Here is a 20,028-nt window from a genome sequence, read left to right as displayed (position 1 = left end):
TTTTTGCTTCATCTCATTTGTGAGCCCTTTTCCATATTGCTGGGCTGTCTCCTTGACACTCGCCATGCCGGCTGTGGCATGGGTAGTCTACCAGCTCCATGAGCCAGAATGGACTCAGCAAATCCCTCTTGCTGGGCACTCTGCACAGTGACATTGTGAACGTGGTCTTCAGCTCTCTGCCCTTGCCTTTCCTCCCCAAGAGTGGGACTCCTGGTCAAGGTTGTGCACATTTCTGTGCCTCCTAGATCACTTTGCTGCTATGTGGGAAAGCTGATTTTGGACAACTTGAGCTAGGTGATGGGCAAGGCCCTGCGTGTAACTCCAGGCAAACTGTGAAGTGCAGTACAATGCTTTGTGAATGTCGGTATGTAAGCCACAGTGGAGCTGCCGCTGCTCCTCCTGCACCAGCTGGCTGGAGGGATGATTCTTTTTTCTTGACTAATTTATGCTCTCATCCACAAGCCATTTAGTATTATTTCTCAGGTCAGGAGACTGCCAGATTGGAAATGGCCAAATGTGGCAAACTGAGGACTCAGATTTTAACGTGGAGGAAGAAAAGCCACAATCTCATTCCTCTAGGAGCACAGCTCACAGCCCCATGAGGCAAGCCAGAGCCCAGTGTTCAGTTTCACTAAATTATACACAAGATGTACCAGGAGCATCAGAAGTGACTCCACAGAGATTGTAAATATCAGGTCTACCTCCTGTTCCCTTTCTATCCATTGCCATGGAGTTGACTCTGACTCATAGTGACCCCATATTGACTGGGTTGAGGTGGGAGATGCCTGAGGGTGGGGAAAGAAACAAAGATCACGTAGGACTAGAGCCCAAGCCTCCTGCTTTCCCTTATGGTCTGGGCCTGTTGAGCTCCTCTTGTCCCTGTCATTCATTCACCCCGCCATGGGTTCACCTATGCTGAGCATCATTCTGTACTAGGCTCTGTTCTGGGCACTGGGGATATGCCACGGAGAAGCCTGACAGAGGCCCTTGGGAGCTGACCTTCTAGTAGAGCTCAGATAGACAATTAGCATGTAACCAAATAAACAAGCCAGTGGCAGAGAACACTGAGTTGTGTGTGAGTGTGAGAAACCCGGGAGCCTCTGCCTAAGCCTGGCTCTGAGATGGAAGGTCCTGAGACCGGCTGTGAGAGGCCAGCGGGGCCCTGGGTCGGGGCGGACTGAGCACTGGGGACAACTGATGGAGCCAAAGGCCACAAAAACCACAGGCCCTGACAGAGGGGCTCACATGCAAGGCCCTTATCACAGCTTCAAGCTCCCGTTTGGAGAGTATCTCAGCTCTCCATCTTAGCAGATGTGGGACCTCACATGAGTCACTTCACCTTCCTAGGCCTCTATGTTCCTGCTGTAAAATGGGGCTAGAAATACCACCTGTTTACACCCCACCCCCAAGTCACACTATCCATGCTCCAACCTGCTGCCCAGCTGTAGTGGTGGGTGGGGAGAGGTAGAGAAGGTTGGGTGAGAATCTTCTTATCTCTGAAATCCAAGTGGACATACCCCAAACCATCAACCTAGACTCAACCTGCTCCCAGATGCGGCAGTGTGTGGCAGGCTTGGACTTCCTGACTGATAGAGGATGTGGGGGAATATTTAGGCATTACCATACAGATATGGAAGCTGGAACTCCAGCAGGGGCTGGACCTGAGGTGGAGCAGGGCTGGGACTTGAACTGGCTGCCTGACTCTGTGGCCCATGGGGATGTTTTCTTTCCACCAGGGGTGGCTCTGATGAGGCTGAGCTCTGAGGAGGGCGTTCACAAGATGGACCTGAACCTTTAGGCTTCTCTGGTAGCTGAATGCAAAGGAGGGTGTGATGGAAGATGAGGAGAACGAGCTGGGAAGGGGGTTTAGACAGGGAGGGGGAGCAGAAGGACATGTAAACTGAGACCTGACTGAGTCATTCAGTGGTATCTCTGCCAGTTGGGCAGATTAGCCCCATTTTCTAGAAGGAGAAATTGAGGCAGCCCAGAGAGTTTAAGTAACTTGCCCAAGGTCACATACATGCTGGTAAGAGTCAGGAGTGGGGTGCATACTTGGGTGATAACCTGTGTGCTGGCCCATTGAACAGACATGGAGACTGAGAGCCAGAGACTAGCTGGACTTCTCCCTTTTAGTCATAAAGATGATCTACCCTCCAGGCATAAGACCCTTTGACAGCAGCCAAAGGGAACGTGGGAGCAGGGGCTGGGATGCAGAGGACCTGGGTGACCTGCAGGGCTCAGAGCAGTTTCCTGTCCCCCTGGGCTGATCCTGCCCTAGGCTGAAGGTGCCTCCACTTTTGTCCACTCAGGAAGAGGCTACCCTCCCAAGACGATGAGGCCGAAGAGCTCAAGGTGTTATCGCCAGCTGAGTCCCCCGTGGTTGCCTGGTCAGACCCCTCCACTCCACAGGCTACAGAGTAAGTGGGGCTACCTCTGGGGTCTCAGGAAGCCAGAAGGCTGGGTGGGGTGAGTGGGAGAGGGGAGTTGTGTGTGAGGGGCACGTGGGTGCTTTGGAGCTCTTCTCGTCAAGGTGGACTTTGCCAGTGGCTGGCCTCTTGCTGCTTCTGGTCGACCTGGAGTGCTGCAAACTCTGCCCAGTGGGTGTGGACTCAGAGCCCCGCTGTGTTCACAGCTAGCAGTAGGGGTGACTATTCCGCTGTCAGAGGAAATAGGGACAGGTGGAGGCAGTCACTGCCAGGCTCATGCTTGGGGCACAGGGCTTTCTTCCTGCTCAGCCCATTCAGTTTTGGGCGACGTTCCCACAGTGGTGAGGACCGTGCAGCCTCCACCGCCAGCCAGAACAGCGCCGTTATCAACGAGCGGCTCCAGGAGCTGGTGAAGCTGTTCAAGGAGCGGACGGAGAAGGTCAAGGAGAAGCTCATTGACCCTGATGTCACCTCTGATGAGGAGAGCCCCGAGCCCTGTGAGTCTGGAGTGGGAAGTAGCCTGTCTGGCCAGAGGTAGGGTGGAAGCCCCAAAGCTCCCTGTCGTCTCACGGTGAGGTGGATCCAAGGAAGTGATCGGGGTGCATGAGAGACCCCTGATCTCCATTCTTTAGATTTTGGGTCCCGAAAGTACAGCTCTAAACCCGGGGGAGGTAAGAAGGTCAAAGTTCTAACCAATGGTCCAGTTGCACTTGACTCCCTCTCCTGCAGGGCAAGTACCCCATTGGCCTTCCTGCCTCTCTCCTCATGATGCCATTCCAGGATGACATGTCTCAAAGTCTAACACTCAGAGAGTGTCTGCAACCCACTCTGGAACCAGAAAGTCTTAGTTCTCAGAGGCCTCAGTTGCAATGTTATTATGGGGCTACATGAAGTTACCTTACCTTCAAGGTGTCAGGAAGAAACCCTGCCTCTCATTAAGGAGGGTTTTCTGGATATTCCCAGAGGAGCATGTGCCTTGGAATTCATGGCCCCCATGATGGACCTGGCAGGGCCTAACTTCACAGTCTTAAAGTTAAGAATATAGCCATACTGAACCTATAAGAACCAATCCCTAAGTCACCAATGAGTATCTTCAAGATGCTTAAGGAAACCGTGAGCTCATCCAGTCTCTCATTTAAGAGGTAAAAAGCTGAGATTCTTACTTCTGAGAAACCCAGAGCATCACTTCCCCGCTTTCCATGTGCGCTGGGCCCCTTCAACACACCAACCCCAGGTGGCAGAAGCCCTAGATACAAAATGCCCCCAGTCCACCAGAGGGAACCAAGGGGGCTCAGATACAGACACGTAACCCATTGCCCTTGAGTCGGATTCGACTCATAGCGACCCCTCCTTGGGTTTCTGAGGCAGTATCACTATGGAAGTAGATTGCCCCATCTTCCTTCCGAGGAGTGGCTGGTGGGTTTGAACTGCCAGCCTTCTGGTTAGCAGTCAAGTGCCTTAGGCACTATGCTACCAGAGCTCCCACAGACGCAGAAGCTAAACTGCAATAGTGAGCTTTCTCAGAAGCACCTCATTTGGGGCAGCTCTTGAGCAGCAGTTCGAGATTGGTGTCTTGTGAGGGCTGCTGGGGTGTGGTGCACCTCAGCTACTGTTGCAGAAAGACTTATGGGACTTATTCCAGGAGCATGCCTTGGTGTCCGCCCACAGAGCTGGCCGTGGGTTGGGGGGCGGTGTCGGGGTTCCCTCACATCCAGTTCCAGGGGCTGCAGTTGGAAGGCTTCGCTCTGCATCTCCCACATGGGCCTCAGGGCCGGGTCAGGCAGTCACCAGTGTCATCTCACAGCCCCAGCTAAGAAAGCCCCAGAACCGGCCCCAGACGTGAAGCGAGCCGACACGGGGCAGGCAGAGGAGGAGCATTACTGCGAGATGCTGTGCTGCAAGTTCAAACGCCGCCCCTGGAAGATGTACAAGTTTCCCCAGAGCATCGACCCACTGACCAGTGAGTGCAGGGGGAGCCCTGCCCCCTGTAATGAGAGAGGAGCTGGAGGGTGGAAGGGTGATGGGAGAGGGTCGGGGGAGCGCGAGAGGTGGAGAGACAGTGAAGGACACTTACGTTTTCCAAAGTGATTCCACACTTCCTCATCTGATCTTAAAAACCAAAATAAAATCCCTAGACTAGGAACATAGGTCACACTCATCTTGTACATGAGGAAGTTAGTTGATCTAAGGACACAGCTAGTTAGTGGCAGGCCCAGGACCGGAGTCTTCTGACTCTTGGCCAAGTTCTACTCTGTTCAGGCTTATTCCTTCCTGGAGCGCCTGTGCTGAGCAGAAAAGGCCAGGTGTTCTTCCAACATCTGAAGTGGATTCCTCCTGCTTCCCTTGAAGCCCATTCCACTTTCCTCAGGATAAAACCCACTTTACAATTTACTTTACAGTCTACTTCTCTCATCTGACGTTTCTTTGTGACTTCTCTGAGAACGACAGGGCAGGTGCCAGAGAGGGACTTTTCCAAGGTCACACAAGAAGGCATTTGAGGGCAGGGCTTCAACCCTGGTGTCCTGAGTCCTAGGGCTTTGCACACACTTATCCTTTGGGTCTCTAACATGACCGGGTGAATTACAATACCCATCATTCCTCCCTCCATCTATCTGTCTGTCCACTCGTCTACCCATCTGTCTGTCTACCATGCATTATTTGCTATGCTGTATTTACTAAAGCAGGGAATGGTTGTTTGGAAAAATACCAACAAAAATGAATTATCTCAGGATCTCACCATATTCCCACCCCACCCCCTCAGAGTACTCTGATTTATTAGGGCCTGGCAGTGATATTTTTAAACAAAGACAGTCGTTTTGTCCCCCAGGCCTGGCCCACTGCCCTTATGGTACAATGTGTAGTGCTTGTAGGGAGGTACAGACCAAAGGAAAAGTAAGCCTCGCCCTGACCCAACAGCAAGGAGCCGCATCTCTCTGGGGACATTCTAGCACGTTCCGCCCCTCCCTGCCCTGCAGACCTGATGTACATCCTGTGGCTCTTCTTCGTGGTGTTGGCCTGGAATTGGAACTGCTGGCTGATTCCCGTGCGCTGGGCCTTCCCCTACCAGAGGCCGGACAACGTGCATCTCTGGCTGCTGATGGATTACCTGTGTGACCTCATCTACCTCCTGGACATCACCGTATTCCAGCTGCGCCTGCAGTTTGTCAAAGGCGGGGACATCATTGTGAGTCACAGGCAGGTGGAGGGGGTGACCGGGGGCTGTTCCCGCAGCCACAGCCTTAGGGGCCGGAGCCCCAGTGCTATGACAGACAAACAGATGAGCAGGGGAAGCTCAGGGACGGCCATCTGTGCTTGTTTGACAGCACAGCTGCCTTCTTTGTGCACCTTTGATACGACACCGAGGGTCACTCGTTGGCACAGTGGTTCCTGGACTGTCAGATGGAACTAAAAATGGAGAAGTGGTGTGGAGAGTGGGTTTCAGTTCAAATCCCAGCTCCAGCTCAGCTCGCTGTACTGCTGCTGAGAGCCTCAGTTTCCCTGTCTGTATAATGGGCGTAGCAATCGTTCCCCACTCACGGTGTTGATGGGAGAATTGCCTGCGATGATGCGTAGGTTCCTCGGCACAGGGGACTGCTGGCAGTCAGCGTACCCTGGGGGTCTTGCAAAAACATGCATAGTTCAGGGTGTCCGCTGCTTCTTGGACCAGTTTGAGACCCTGTGCTCTATCTAGTTCAGTCCCCACTTGCCAGGGAGGAAACTGGGGCCCTGACTATTGGAAGGGGGGTGCACAGACTGGTCTCCCTGTGTGAGTCTCTTCTTAAGTGTCCACACTGGCAGTGCTTGCTCTGCTGTGTCCAGGTGAATGGAGGGTTTGCTTCTAAAACAATTTAGAGCAGAGAGGACTTTCCAAGCACCTCCTTCCTGGCCCGAGCAGAGCAGATGCCTGCTTCTCAATAAACAAAGTTGTAAAAGGTCACAGAGTGAAGCAGGTCCCTCAGGGCCAACACATCCTTGTTTTCCACCTAAGAATCTAGCCGGAGTCTTGGACAGGAGCCTCTCTGCTTAGGGCTCCATTTCCCCACTTGTAAAACACGAGGGCTTCCCAGAACCTCATCTGGTCCAATCTGGCTCCATGTCCATGGGCCCGTGACTCCAACACAAAGGCAGGGGCTGGAGGTGCTGTGGGGATTCCCATCTCTGTGCCCCGTAAGATCAGGGACTCTACTCTCAGGCCATTCAGTCGCGCTCCCATTTTCTTCCAGACGGACAAAAAGGAGATGCGGAATAACTACCTGAAATCTGAGCGCTTCAAGGTGTGTGCGTTGCATGTTTTCAGTGCCTGCGGGGTCTGGAAGGTGGTGGCTTCCGGGGCCCTGGAGCTCTGGGGACCAGGGTGATGTGGTTCCTGCTACATGGGGGATGCTGGTCCCATCTCCCGTGGGAGTGACCTCTAGACACCAGGCCAGGCCCCCGGCCCCAGGACACTGGCACAGCTCCCCAGCTTCCCCCATAGGGCACAGAGCCTCTGTCCATGGTAATGAAGTCACCCCTGGGGTTGGCCACATGGCTTTGAATCCAAGCAGGGGCTTGTTGGTGGGGGTGGCTCTGCCCTGTAGTTCTAGGCCCTTCCTGGGGCCTTCTGGCCTCATCTTTCCACTGAAGGCAGAGAGCCTCTCCCCCACCCTGCCCCACCCCAGGGCTCACATGTTTACACACATGGTGCCATGTTGGGTTTCCAGATGGACCTGCTCTGCCTCCTGCCCTTGGACTTTCTCTACTTGAAATTTGGTGTGAACCCCCTCTTTCGCCTGCCCCGATGTTTAAAGGTAAGACTCATGGGCTTGTGGAGAAGTGGTACACTCGACAGCCTTCAGTGCAGGTGGACCTGGTTCCCGTCCCAGGTGCGCCACAATGAGGGTATGGCCTCCCTGAGCCTCATCTGTGCAATGGGGATGGAACTCCTTCCTACCTGCTGGCATTGATGTGATGGTTGATTGAGAGCGTGCAATCCCAGCTCTGCACCAGCCCTTGCTTCTTATTGTTTGTCCTCAGTGGCACTGGGAAGGGGCAGGGTCTGTGAAGGGGGCCCCTGGGGAGATACGTTGGCTCCACAAGCATCTCAGTGGGAAACTCCTTACGACATCCTGTGGCCCTATGTGTTAGGTGTTCCAGGGGCTCCACAAGTGCTTGCTCTCTAACCCTTGAGGTGAGTGTTATTATTATGACTATCTACAAATAAGGAACAGAGAGGTTAAGTGACTTTCCCAAGGTCACACAGTAGAAGGGAGTCCAGATTTGAACACAGCAGTCAGTCTCCACAGGCTAAGCTTTCAGGAATTACAGAGACTCTCCAGAGAGGGGGTGGTTGTAGGTGTCATTGAGTAGAACCATGGGGTTTTCTTGGCTATAATCTTTATGGAAGCAGATTGCCAGGCCTTTCTTCTGTGGTACTGCTGAGTGGATTTGAACTGCCAACCTTTAGGTTAGCAGTCAGTTGCAAACTGCTTGCACCACCGAGGCTCCTCTCAAGAGAGCGCCCACTGCTTTATAATGGTCTCCATCTAAGGGACAGAGGAGAGCTTGGGTGATTTGCCTGAGGCCACAGGATCTAGGAAGTGACCAAGATGGATTTGAACATGCAGCCGGACACCTGGTTCATCATTGATCAGTGCTCAGTGACACACGCTAAGCAGAGCTGATGTCCCACGGAGGGTCTGGCTGGCACAACGTGCAGCCAAGACCACAGCTGTCTGAACAGGGGAGACAGGTGGTCAGAGCGCATAGGGTCCCCCAAATGGATTTTGCTGGCTGATAAATTAAATTCACCTCTGTCTCCTTATATGATGCCTCCTCCCAAAAAGAGTAATGAGGGAATTTACAAAAGAGGCAAACGCAGAGACCTTCACAGGCCAGAGAAGCAGGAGGAATGGGAGGACCCGACGAGAAGGAACCACACGTGCTGGGCTTGAGTGTGGAAGCTGCGCCCGAACTTCCTGGCTGGACAGGAAGGAGCTGCCAGCCTCCTGGGCTGCACACCTTGCCCTGGAGCCAAAAGTGGGGTGAGGAAGGCTGGCTCCCAGGCCAAGCTCTAGCCCAAATATAGAGGTGGGTCCCATCTCGGGTCCCTTGGTGGTCCTAGAGAGTGTGCATAACTCAGGGGTCTAACGTTTAGCACAACTCAGAAGATGCAACTCTTTGAGCCTAATGTGAGGTCCTTCCCATCCAGTTTCAACCCGGCGTAGACAGAACACACACCTGGATTATGGCATTATCCTCACATGTCAACAGAGAGCTATACAGAGATCTAGAGCCAGTGTAGCATAGTGGAAAGTGCTTGCAGTTTTGAGTCATATCTGGGTTTGAATCCTGGCTCTGTCACCACCTGTGTGCTTTGGGCAAGTTACTTCACTTCCATGAATGCCAATGTCCTCTCTGTAAAAGGAGAATGATAACACCTCATACAGAAATCAGTAGTGAGAGAATTGGATATAAAGTGCCAGTCATATACTGGGCCCTCAGTAAAGGAAAGCAGTGAGTCCTGTATTAGTGTTAGTATTATAAAGTGCAAAGGTTGGTGGGTCAAACCCACCCAGTGGCACCAGGGAAGAAAGAAGGCCTGGTGATCTGCTCTCATAAAGATTCCAGTCAGGAAAACCCTTTGTATCAATTCTCTGTAACACATGGGGCTGCCAAGAGTCAGAATTAACAGTAATGGGTTTGGTTTAGCTTGGGTTTTATTATTATTATAAATAAGGAGTTCTGGTGGCGTAGTGGGTAAGGCATTTAGTTGCTAACCACAAGGTTGGTGGTTCAAATCCACTAGCAGGTCCACAGGAGGAAGATGAGGCAATCACCTTCTATAAAGATTTACAGGCTTGGAAACCGAATAGGGGTTGCTATGAGTTGGAATTGGGGGTTTGGTTTTTTTGGTGGTGGCGTAGTGGGTTTGGTTTGGGTTTTGGTATTATTATAAATACGACTGAAAGATATAGGTGAGTGATGTAAGGGATGCTGTTTGTTTATAAAATTGCCTTTTTAAAGACTTAAAACAGGGTCCTTAACCTGGGGTACATGTACCTCTCAGAGTTTCATGTTGGGATTCAGAGGGAATAGCAATTACATGTAATTACATGTAATTGTGTGCACAATTGGCAATTACATGTAATTGTGTGAACGCCCTGATAGGCACTTTGTGAGGGGCATGGGCTGGGATTTTCCTCAGATTCCTAAGTGCAGTTTCTGGCCCCTACCCTGCAAAGGGCTAAGGCCTCTGATTCTGAATGCTCCCTGTCCAGCCCCCTCTTCCCAGGGCCGGGGAAGGGCCCTCAGACCCAGCACCCATGGAGAATGGGTCTGGGAGGTGGGGGCCGTGCAGCATGCCACCCACAGGTGATGGGCCGCCCTGACGCCTTGCTCTCCCTCCCAGTACATGGCCTTCTTCGAGTTTAACAACCGCCTGGAAGCCATCCTCAGCAAGGCCTATGTTTACAGGTGAGACACCCCTGCACACGCTTGAGCGTATGCACACACACATATGCACATGTGCCCATATGTACATGCACACAGAAGTGTACGCACACACGCACACACACAGACGTGCAGCCTTTGTAGCAAGAACGGAGCCAGCCAGCCTTTCCTCCGTCACTCCTCCTTCAGCGCCCTGGCCCCCCGACCTCCTCCCGGACATGGGGTCTCTTCCTGGCCTGACCTCCTCTTCTCCAGAAGGGTGTTTGTGTTTTACAGACTCAGGAATGTCCTGTTTCCCCCCATTGTGATAAGGACACATGTGGGCTGACACGTGTTTCTCACTAGCATTTCCAGAGAGCTGGGCCACATTTTGGTCTCAGCCCAGGAAACTAAGCCTCCCGACCTAGCTCAAACATATGGGCCCAGTAGGCCATCTTGCAGATGTCCAAGGGTGGGATGGGAGACCAGCCAGGCCTCACTTGGAGAATAAGCTCCTCTCCACCCCTCTCCTGGGTGGCACGGCCTCCATGTGTCGCTTCCTTGTTCCTCCCCAAGGGTGTGCTTCTCCTCTGGCCTGTCCATGCCCTGAGAACTTGTGCACACGCATGGCTGTGCTACCCCTGTGCCAATTCTGACCCCACGTCTTGACAAGTTTCCATTCATGTGCCACCATTTCTAACTGGCCTAGTCTCAAAAGAGCATCCAAGTGGCCTTCCCCATTGGGTCCCATCGGCTAGGTGTCCATCTCGCCAAGCAGCTGTGGGGCCAGGTGGTTCTAACAGGAGCATCTCTGAGGTGGACGTGGAGGTGGTGACGGACTTGTCCTCTGCAGTCCTGACCCTGGAGTGAGATGTCACCACCACCCCTTTTGCTACTATGTCCACACCGTTTCCTTCTCTGCAGGGTCATCAGGACCACAGCATACCTGCTCTACAGTTTACACCTGAACTCCTGTCTATATTACTGGGCGTCGGCCTACCAGGGCATTGGCTCCACTCACTGGGTTTACGATGGCGTGGGGAACGGGTGAGCCACAGCCGTCCTCCTGGGCGTGCTCAGATGACATTCTTGTTCTTTACCACTCACAGTACAAAGGTATCTCATTGCCGCCGTGTTGCTGAGGCTGCCTTGTTCCCAAGGAGTCAATGAACGATAACGTTGAAGGTCATGTCTCCATGTCTCTTTAGCTGATGTTTCCTGAGTATCTGTCATGTAACAGACTCTGTGCCAGACAGAGGGGGTACATACCTGAACAGGACCCTCCTTTCAGTATCCCAGAGTCTAGTAGGATTGCAAGTCCACTGCACATCTGTGGCCACTCCCACCCCACATGCATGGCTGAGTGCGAATGAGCCACCAAACCCTTCTCAGCACAGCCCCCTAGGCCTCACAACCGATTAGGGAACGGGGAAACAAGTGCCAGTCTGGAAAGCTCCCACACATTATGGGACCTGCTGAAATAATCACGATGACTATGGCAGTGATAACACTAATAATAGCAGCAAGCATTGTAGTCACTTCCACAGACCAGTCCTGTTCTAAGCACGGCCCGTGAGAACTCACTTCATCTAACAACAGTCCTATGAGAGCCAGTTGCCGTGGAGTCGACTCGGATTCATAGTGACCCCATGTGTTGGAGAAGAGCTGTGCTTCACGGGTTCATGATGGCTGAGTTTCAGGAAGTAGATCACCAGGCATTTCTTCTGAGGCACCTCTGAGTGGACTGGCCACCCTTTCAGTCAGCAGTCAAGTGTATTTGTCCTTCGTACTGTCCAGGGACTCGACTCCCCTAATCACACAAGAAAGGCACGATTATTGGGCCCATTTTACAGATGAGATAATGGATGTAAAGTGACTTTCCAAGGCCACACAGTTCATCACCCAGGATTTGAACCCAGGCAGTGTCAGTGTGCATGCAGCATCTTAACTATGGTCCCATCTGTCTGGATGGGAAAAAAAAGGGTGCGAGCTCAGTGCCCGGTGCCATGGGGGGTGGGAGAGGGGTGGGAAGGGGTGGACATGGCCAATTCTACCCCAGTTAGGAGATGCTTTACTGAACGGTTAAGTTTGATCTTGGCCTTGATAGATGAAGAGGCGAGACAGAGAATCCCTGGCAGAGGGAATAGCATGAAGAAAGATGGGACCAAGGAACGGAGCAGCCCTGTGTGGCCAGAGGGGGCGTGGGGTATAGAAATGTCCCAGAAAAAGGCAGGCCCAGGTTGCCAAGAGGATTCCGTGAGTTCACATGAGGAGTTTGGATCTTACGCTCCAGAGTGGCATCGTCCAATGAGATTCCTCAAGAATGCCGCATCATGGTTAACAGTGAAAATAATCACCTCCAAAGCAGCTGCCATTTGCTGAGTGCCTGCTATGTCCCAGGGCTTGAGGACTTGGGTTCCTACGTACGCTGGGTCCCTCATTCTGTCCGTAGCTCTCCCATTCTGGTTGCCAGGCTGGGGCATGGAGGACGTGGGAGACACGAGGACCTCAGACAGGCCCCTAAGAAGTGCCATGCCAGTGGACAATTGCTCTGACCAGGAAGGACATCCATCCCGGGTCTCCTCTCTTTCTGGCCCAGATGTAAGAATACCCACCTCAAAGAGAGTGTCCAGTGATCTAGGGGGTTTGGGGCCCAGGCTGGCCATGCAAACCCACCAGCCACTCTTCACAAGAGATACTGCCTCAAAAACCCAAGGAGGGGTTGCTATGAGATGTAATGGACTCAACAGCAGTGAGTTTTGAGTTTAGTCTAGCTAGCTCTGGTGGTGTAGTGCCTAAGGCATTTGACTGCTAACCAGAAGGCTGGTGTTTGAACCCACCAGCCACTCCTCAGAAGGAAGACTACTTTTGTAGTGATGCCACCTCAGAAACCCAAGGAGGGGTTGCTATGAGTCAGAGCCAACTCCAAGGCAGTGAGTTTGGTTTTTTGGTTTAAAACTGCCTTGGGTGCCCTCTGGTGGTTAGAACCTACATGACTGTGGGTTTCACTGGGCAGGGGAGGTGCAGGGACCCAGAGTACTGCCCAAGGCAGAGTCCTCCACCACACTCCCCAGAAACCTCTGCTTCTCCCTCCCTACGCTCATTGTACATTGGCTTGCTGCCTCCACCTGTTGGTATCCTTCGTGAGGACACTGGCAAGTCCCTTCTGCTCCCACTGTGGGCACGTGGCAGGCACCAACAGCAATGAAGATCGTGACTCTGACGTTCACTGAGGGTCCACAATGTGCCTGGCACTCACCTAGCATCCTATCTAGCTCCACCACTGTCCATTTTACAGAGAAGGAAAATGAGGCTTGGAGAAGTTGGGTAATTTGTTCAGGTTGTGCAGCTAGAACATGGCAGAGCTGTGTCTGGCCCAGAAGGTCCGTCCCCAGGGCCCATGTTCTAACCACAGCAATAGCTGGTGAATGGAGCCTTGCGGGGGGATTGGTTCAGGCTCATTCTCAGATGGGATCATTTGGTCTTGATTTCACAGCTGAGCGGGGACTCTGAGAGCATTGGTGGGTCAGGGCAGGCTCCAGATGGCTCCTGTGTGCTGGGAGGAGACAGGAAGACATGGGAAAGCCAGCCAGGACAGGCCCTGTGTCCTCATTCCCTTCTGACCCCTGCGAGGGCACAGCCTGAAGACATGGACAGCGTATGTGGGCTCGGGCTGCCCTGTGATACTTAGACAGGCTTGGGCCAGTTCCTAAACCTTTTGTCCCTAGTGGGACAGCAATGCCCACACCCCGTGTCCAGTGGTTCACTCACCTCTGTCGGGGGTTACTAATGGTGGGGTGACAGAGGAGAGAAGCATGCAGAGCCCTGGGTTTTAGTGCCAGCTCTGGAACTGGCCAGCTGGTGACCATGAGTGCTCCCTTTTCCTCTGGATCCTTAGTTTCACTACCTGGGACGTGAGTGGGCAAGAGGGAGGACCGGAAGAGGTAATTCCCAGGATTTTTCCACCTCAGTGCTGGGAATCTCCTGGGTTTCCTTGCTCTCCATGAACCAACATATGGTGGATAGCAAAGGAAATCCGTCAACATGGACGGGCTGTTTCCTCCTTGAAGGAGGAAGTCAGAAGACCCCAGTTTGCCTCCTGACAACTCTTCCTAGTGATCTCTCGGAGCCTCGCTTTTCACATCTGTCAGTGGGGTTGACAACATGACCTTAAAAGGTTGGAACAGAGCCACAAAAAAAAAAAAAAGAAAAGAACAACCCAGACAGTATTTGCATTTACAGACATGCTCTGCAAACTATAAAATGCGTGGAGGTTGACACCTCCAAGATTGGTAGGGTGGGTCTCCTCTCTGTTCTCTCTTAGTTACATTCGCTGTTACTACTGGGCTGTGAAGACCCTCATCACCATCGGAGGGCTGCCCGACCCCCAGACGCTCTTCGAAATCGTCTTCCAGCTGCTCAACTACTTCACAGGCGTCTTCGCTTTCTCCGTGATGATTGGACAGGTAGCTGGGCCACCAGGCTGGCTTCCCACCTGCCTGTAAGGGCCCTGCCCGCAGTCCCTCGCCCACTGCTGCTACAGATGTTACCATCTGTGTCCATTCCCTTCACACTAAGCCAGAGTCAGACGCCTGGAGCTCTGGGACCTGGTGGTGGAGGGGGATCCCTGATGTAGACCCCACTGCGAAGATCCTGACGTTTCTTCATGTTTGAGGCTTCAGTCTCTTTGTGATGTTGGGGAGACCTGGGTTGAATGGTGTCTGCAAAGGCTGAGGATTCAGGTGTTTCCTTTGGGAGACCCCTGGTGGTCCTTAACATGCTGAGGGGGCATTTTGTGTTCTAGTCAGTACAGGAGGTGAGAACCAGGTGTTCTCAGAATTACCTTTGGGAGGGGCCCTGGTCACATGGCCTCCAGCGTGGGGCCAGACAAGGGGCTGCTGGCACCATGAGCCACGTTGAACCAGAACAAGTCCAGCCCCATGTAGTGTTCCCTCTTCACATGGCCCAGGGGAACTGAGACCACCAGAGGGACCAGCAGCCTTGTTCTTCCCCATCCCACATCAGTCTGCTCTCCAGCAGTCAGACCTTCCCTGTGTGTGGGCACGGGTCTCCCTCTCTCTTCTGCGAGCATGTATCCCTGGCCTGTGTGAACCCATTGAATAGTCCTGCACTCTGACTGGAAATCTTCCCTGACACCCCCAATCATCTTCCCAGATGAGAGACGTGGTGGGAGCTGCCACCGCAGGACAGACCTACTACCGCAGCTGTATGGATAGCACCGTCAAGTACATGAACTTCTACAGGATCCCCAGGTCTGTGCAGAATCGCGTCAAGACCTGGTACGAGTACACCTGGCACTCGCAAGGCATGCTGGGTAAGACTGACCTCGTCCTGGACGCCACCAGCTCTTCCAGGCCGAGTCTTGTTGCCTGGTTCCTGGGGTCCTCCCTCATGCATCCTCTGGGGGGGGGGGGCCCTGAGGGCTGGGACTTATGCAAGGGCGTCTAGGGAAGCCTGTAGGGTCCCCCTAGCCTGGGCCATCACAGACACCCAAAGACTGAGGGGAGTTCTCCCAGTTCACTCAGATTGAAATACATCCCTGTTGCAGTTTAAAACAGGGAAGAAGGAAGACTCCCAATCAACCAATCAATCTCTCTGTCTCTCTAAATATACGTATCACTTGCTGTTGAGTTGATCCTGAACTCATGGCGACCCCCTGTGTGTCAGTAGGACAGTGCTGTGTAGGGTTTTCAGTGGCTGATGTTTGGGAAGTGGATTACCAAGTTTTCCTTTGAGACACCTCTGCTGTACTCGAACCTCCAACCTTTCAGTTAGCAGCTGAGCAGCCAAACCATTTGTATCACCCAGGGACACACACACATTCTCTTTCTCTTTCTCTTTCTCTCCCCGGCCTCTTCTCTCTGTGGTTTATAGGGCATGTTGGTATCCATTGCCTCATCTGTCCCGTGTTGGCCTTAGGACACCTGTATCATTTCCTCTTTTGACAGAGGAGCATATTAAGAACCAGAGAGGACACTTACGGGTCCATGGTCACACGACCCAGAGCTTAACCCACAGATAATAACCCCGGGCTGCAGTGGGGGCCGCCGGGGCTGGGTTAATGCAGCTGTGCTCGAACTCTGGGAGCTGCAGCTTCCCCCTCAGGACCCGGGCGAATGACAGCACCCGTTCATCCTGGGGCCGGCTCTCTGCCAGGCCCCAGACTCCAGGGCCGGCAAAGCCAACGCAGCCCCTGCTCTCCTGGCAGCTCTGGAGCCGCACGGCCTGGGTAGGGTCCTGATTGCACCCCTCCTGGGCTGTGTGGCCGTGGGCAAGTCACAGCCTTCACCAAGCCTGTGATTATAGTTGTGGGGATTATAGTTGTGTGCAGCTCGGGTTGCTGTGAGGATTTAATAAAACAATCTTTGTAAAACGTTGCCTGGAACATGGCAAGCGTTAGACACACCGTACAAGTACCAGGTGTCGTTGAATTGATTCTGACCCACAGCGGCCCTGTGTGAGACAGAGTTGAGCTATGCCCCGCAGGCTTTCAATGGCTGAGTTTTTGAAATAGATCACCAGGCCTTTCTTTGGCCGCACCCTGGGTTGACTTGAACCAGCAACCTCCCAGTTAGCAGGCAAGCACATTAACTGTTGGTACATCCCAGGATGCCCAGACATACGGTAACTCTTGCTAACGTTATTCTTATAATGCGAGTAGGGCAGACAGAGCATTACCAACTGCAGTGAAAGGTGTGGTGAGTGCTACAGTGCACAGTGCAGGGGGACTAACATAGCAGCTGATGGGAGGGAGTATCAAGGGAAGGCTTCCTGGTGGACACCCCCAAAATGAGTAGGAGTTTGGAAAGTGGAGGCAACAGCGTCCGCAAGGGCTGGGAGGTGAGAGCGGGCACTCTGACCCCAAGTGGTTCCATGTGGCAGGACTGTGTGCGCCGAGCCGGCCAGCCCGGCGTGCACTCAGACCAGATGTGTTGGGAGGGGCCTGGCCTGGCTTCTGAAAAATCCAGGGTCTCGTTCACAGATGAGTCAGAGCTGATGGTGCAGCTTCCAGACAAGATGCGGCTGGACCTCGCCATCGATGTGAACTACGAAATTGTCAGCAAAGTGGTACTCTTCCAGGTATGGCACGCCCAGCGTCCCTTCCCTCAGGGCTCTGGGAGGCCCCGCACATACACACCTGCCCTTACACGGGGCTCCTTCCCCTCCTCTCTGGGACAGGGCTGTGACCGGCAGATGATCTTCGACATGTTGAAGCGGCTTCGCTCTGTTGTCTACCTGCCCAATGACTACGTGTGTAAGAAGGTGAGTGGCTGGAGGTGACTGTGGACTCAGTCTGGGATCCACAACCTTTTCAAGGAGCTGGGCTCCGGGGGGGCGCCTGCAAAGGGCTCGAGGAGAGCGGAATTGCTGGGAGGGAGGAGTGGCTGCAGCTCCGTGCAATGGTGATCTTACCAAGAGCTGCTGCTTGGGTGGGACCAGGAGGCTCTGGCAGTGAACACAGGTGTGCCTCACACTTTGCAAAGAACTTCCACAGCTCCCTCGGACCTGGGACCGTGGAGGTCCAAGATGAGGACGCCCACTTCACAGACAAGGAAAGCAAGGGGTCTGAAGAGGGGCAGGGCCTTGACTATGTAGCTAGAACCACTTCTAGGTCCCAGCTGTCCCATCAGGAAAATGGGGTATGACTACAGCAGAGGCTGCAAGTTGATGGCCCGTGTATTCAATCCAGCCCACAGATGTCTTGTGGATCTTTGTGGGTTTTTTTGGCATGATCTTTTTTTTTTTTTTTTAATTTGAATTAATTCCCAACTTTTAAGTATGAGGAGCTTTCACATTATAATCCAGATTTCTAGCTTCACTTGGAAAATGCTGATGGTGGACCCTGCTTTCTCAAACAGGAAGGGTCAGCTGGAGTGGGTGAGGGGCTGCCCCTGATGGGGGGAATCATGCTTTCTCCTGCTGCCACAGGCCCTACCACTCCCTATAGCCCCACACCAGGCCCCTTTCAATCCTTTACATCTGCTCCGAGAAAACATTTAGGTTTGAATCCCAGGGCTAGATAGTGTCTAGGGCCTTTTCTGCTCCCACTCTTTGGAATTGAAGGTGAGATGGAGGTCACTGGTGAGTGAGTGGTCAGGGGTATGGGAACCCGCATTATAGTCCTCTGGGTGTGTGTGTAGAGGTGAAAGTATTGCTCACTTAACCCCTGGGGACTCAGGAACCCTGACAGCCTCAAGAAGGCCCCTGCATCCAGGTTGTGTGCTGTGCACCAGTGAAGTTTCTGGAAGCAGTGAGCCAGGGAAAAAAAGGCAAGGGGTGCTGCAGATGGCTGAGAAATTAAACCTGCAGCCTTAGAGGCCAATACAGTTTGGTAGCAATATAGTGATTTTTCTGACATTGAAGTCACTTCCTAGCTGTGCAGCCTTGGGTGAGTGGCTTTCCCTCTCTGAGTATCCATCTTCTCTTGGGTACAATAGGGATATCGGTAACACCTCCCTCACAGCGTGATTGTGAGAACTAAATAAGATGTGCATAGAGTTTGGCACTGTGCCTGGAAAAGAGTAGGTGCAATTGTGTTGCTATTTTCCTGGTGGCACAATGGTTAAGTGCTCGGCTGCTAATTAAGTGGTTTGAACCCACCAGTGGCTGTGTGGGAAAAAGACCTGGCAATTTCTTTCTGTAAAGACTGTTGTTAGATGCCGGTAGGTTTTCCAGGCCCTGGGCCTCCGTCTGTGTGTGTGATCGGGAATCGGCAGGAACCGTTATACCTGTACCTGAAAGCTTCCCCAGCATTTTCCTTCCATGGCACCACTCGTTCCTCATCATAAGCCTGCCAGTTAGGCAGGGCAGGGCATAGTCACTGTCCGCAATCCACAGATGGGGAGACTGAGGCCACGAGGGGGAGTGGCCGGCCCCACACCACAGGCCAGGATGGTGGCAGGGCCAGGACCAGAGCAGGCCCCTCCTGGCTGTGGGCCCAGCCCTTGAGGCTTCTCTGGGGGGTGGGGATGGGCAGAGGAACCAGCCCTGTCTCTGTTTCAGGGGGAGATTGGCCGTGAGATGTACATCATCCAGGCGGGCCAGGTTCAGGTCCTGGGCGGCCCGGATGGGAAGTCTGTGCTGGTGACACTGAAGGCTGGCTCGGTGTTTGGAGAAATAAGGTCAGACAGGAGGGGTGACATGAGGTGCGCTGGGCAGAGGCTGGGGGTGGGGGAGGCTGAGGAAATGGCCAGTGGACAAGCCCATGTCCTGGAGGGCTGCTTGGGGCGGGCTGAGGACCCTGCTGTGACTGCACCCCAGTACCTGCAGACATATGCAGGGTGGGCCCAGGCTCTCAGCCGCACGGGCTGCTGCTGGACTCAACACAGGAGGCACAATGAAGATTGTGATGGTATCAAAGCGGAAGCCTGCAAACGTCCCTCCTCCCTCTCTTCTGGCCCAGCTTGCTGGCTGTTGGGGGCGGGAATCGGCGCACGGCCAACGTGGTGGCCCACGGGTTCACCAACCTCTTCATCCTGGACAAGAAGGACCTGAACGAAATTTTGGTGCATTACCCCGAGTCCCAGAAGTTGCTCCGGAAGAAAGCCAGGTGCGTGATGGTTTTTTCCCTTCAAAAACCTCGTGCAGTCCTCGGAGTGCATCTCTGAAGAACAGGGACTTTCTCTTACATAACCACAGTGCTTCATCCAAGTCGGGAGAGTTGAGTGTTGTGTCAGTACTATCACGTCATCCGTAGTCCGCACTCAGATTTCACTCACTGCCCCAGGAGCGTCTCTCATAGCTTTTCTGTTCCCTTCCTGGTCAAACCTAGGATCACACATGGCATTGGGTTGCTGTGTAGTTTTCTTCTCCTTTAATCAGGGATCCTTCCTCAGCCGTTTTCTGGCGTTAATGACCGTGGCTTCTTTGAAGAGTAGACCAGTTGCCCTTAAGTCAACTCTGACTCCTGGTGACCCAGTGTGTGTCAGAGGGGAACTGTGCCCACAGGAGTTAAATGGCTGATTTTTTGGAAGTAGATGACCAGGTCTTTCTTCCTAGGCACCTCCGAGTAGATCAGAAACACCAACCTTTTGGTTAGCAGCCACACGCGTGAATGGTTTGCACCACTGAGGACTCCAGGGAGGTCACTGAGCCCTTTGAAAGGCCAGCCATCTGAACTTTTTCCACAAAATCCACCCGCTTCCCCAGCCATGTCAGCTCTGCGTGCCAATCC

At 53.3% G+C, this 20,028-nt stretch overlaps 1 protein-coding gene across 1 annotated transcript in view; it reads left to right on the top strand.

Moving 5' to 3' along the window:
- CNGB1 (cyclic nucleotide gated channel subunit beta 1) overlaps positions 1-20,028 on the top strand; it is a 47,866-nt gene that overhangs the window by 21,146 nt on the left and 6,692 nt on the right. The window contains exons 3-16 of the mRNA XM_042781781.1: positions 2,310-2,417; positions 2,766-2,923; positions 4,231-4,386; positions 5,402-5,610; positions 6,650-6,700; positions 7,127-7,213; positions 9,814-9,878; positions 10,758-10,880; positions 14,158-14,299; positions 15,009-15,168; positions 16,837-16,934; positions 17,034-17,117; positions 18,858-18,976; positions 19,258-19,404. Of these exons, the coding sequence (XP_042637715.1) occupies positions 2,310-2,417; positions 2,766-2,923; positions 4,231-4,386; positions 5,402-5,610; positions 6,650-6,700; positions 7,127-7,213; positions 9,814-9,878; positions 10,758-10,880; positions 14,158-14,299; positions 15,009-15,168; positions 16,837-16,934; positions 17,034-17,117; positions 18,858-18,976; positions 19,258-19,404 (1,707 nt within the window). The remainder of the gene's footprint in view (positions 1-2,309; positions 2,418-2,765; positions 2,924-4,230; positions 4,387-5,401; positions 5,611-6,649; positions 6,701-7,126; positions 7,214-9,813; positions 9,879-10,757; positions 10,881-14,157; positions 14,300-15,008; positions 15,169-16,836; positions 16,935-17,033; positions 17,118-18,857; positions 18,977-19,257; positions 19,405-20,028) is intronic.

This window comes from Orycteropus afer, unplaced genomic scaffold (assembly GCF_000298275.1).
Source record: "Orycteropus afer afer isolate SDZICR_OR568_19922 unplaced genomic scaffold, OryAfe1.0 scaffold00009, whole genome shotgun sequence".
In the NCBI taxonomy this organism is placed as follows: domain Eukaryota; kingdom Metazoa; phylum Chordata; class Mammalia; order Tubulidentata; family Orycteropodidae; genus Orycteropus; species Orycteropus afer.
The sequence above is the reverse complement of the archived record's forward strand: the minus strand, read 5'-3'. Positions and strand labels throughout refer to the sequence as shown.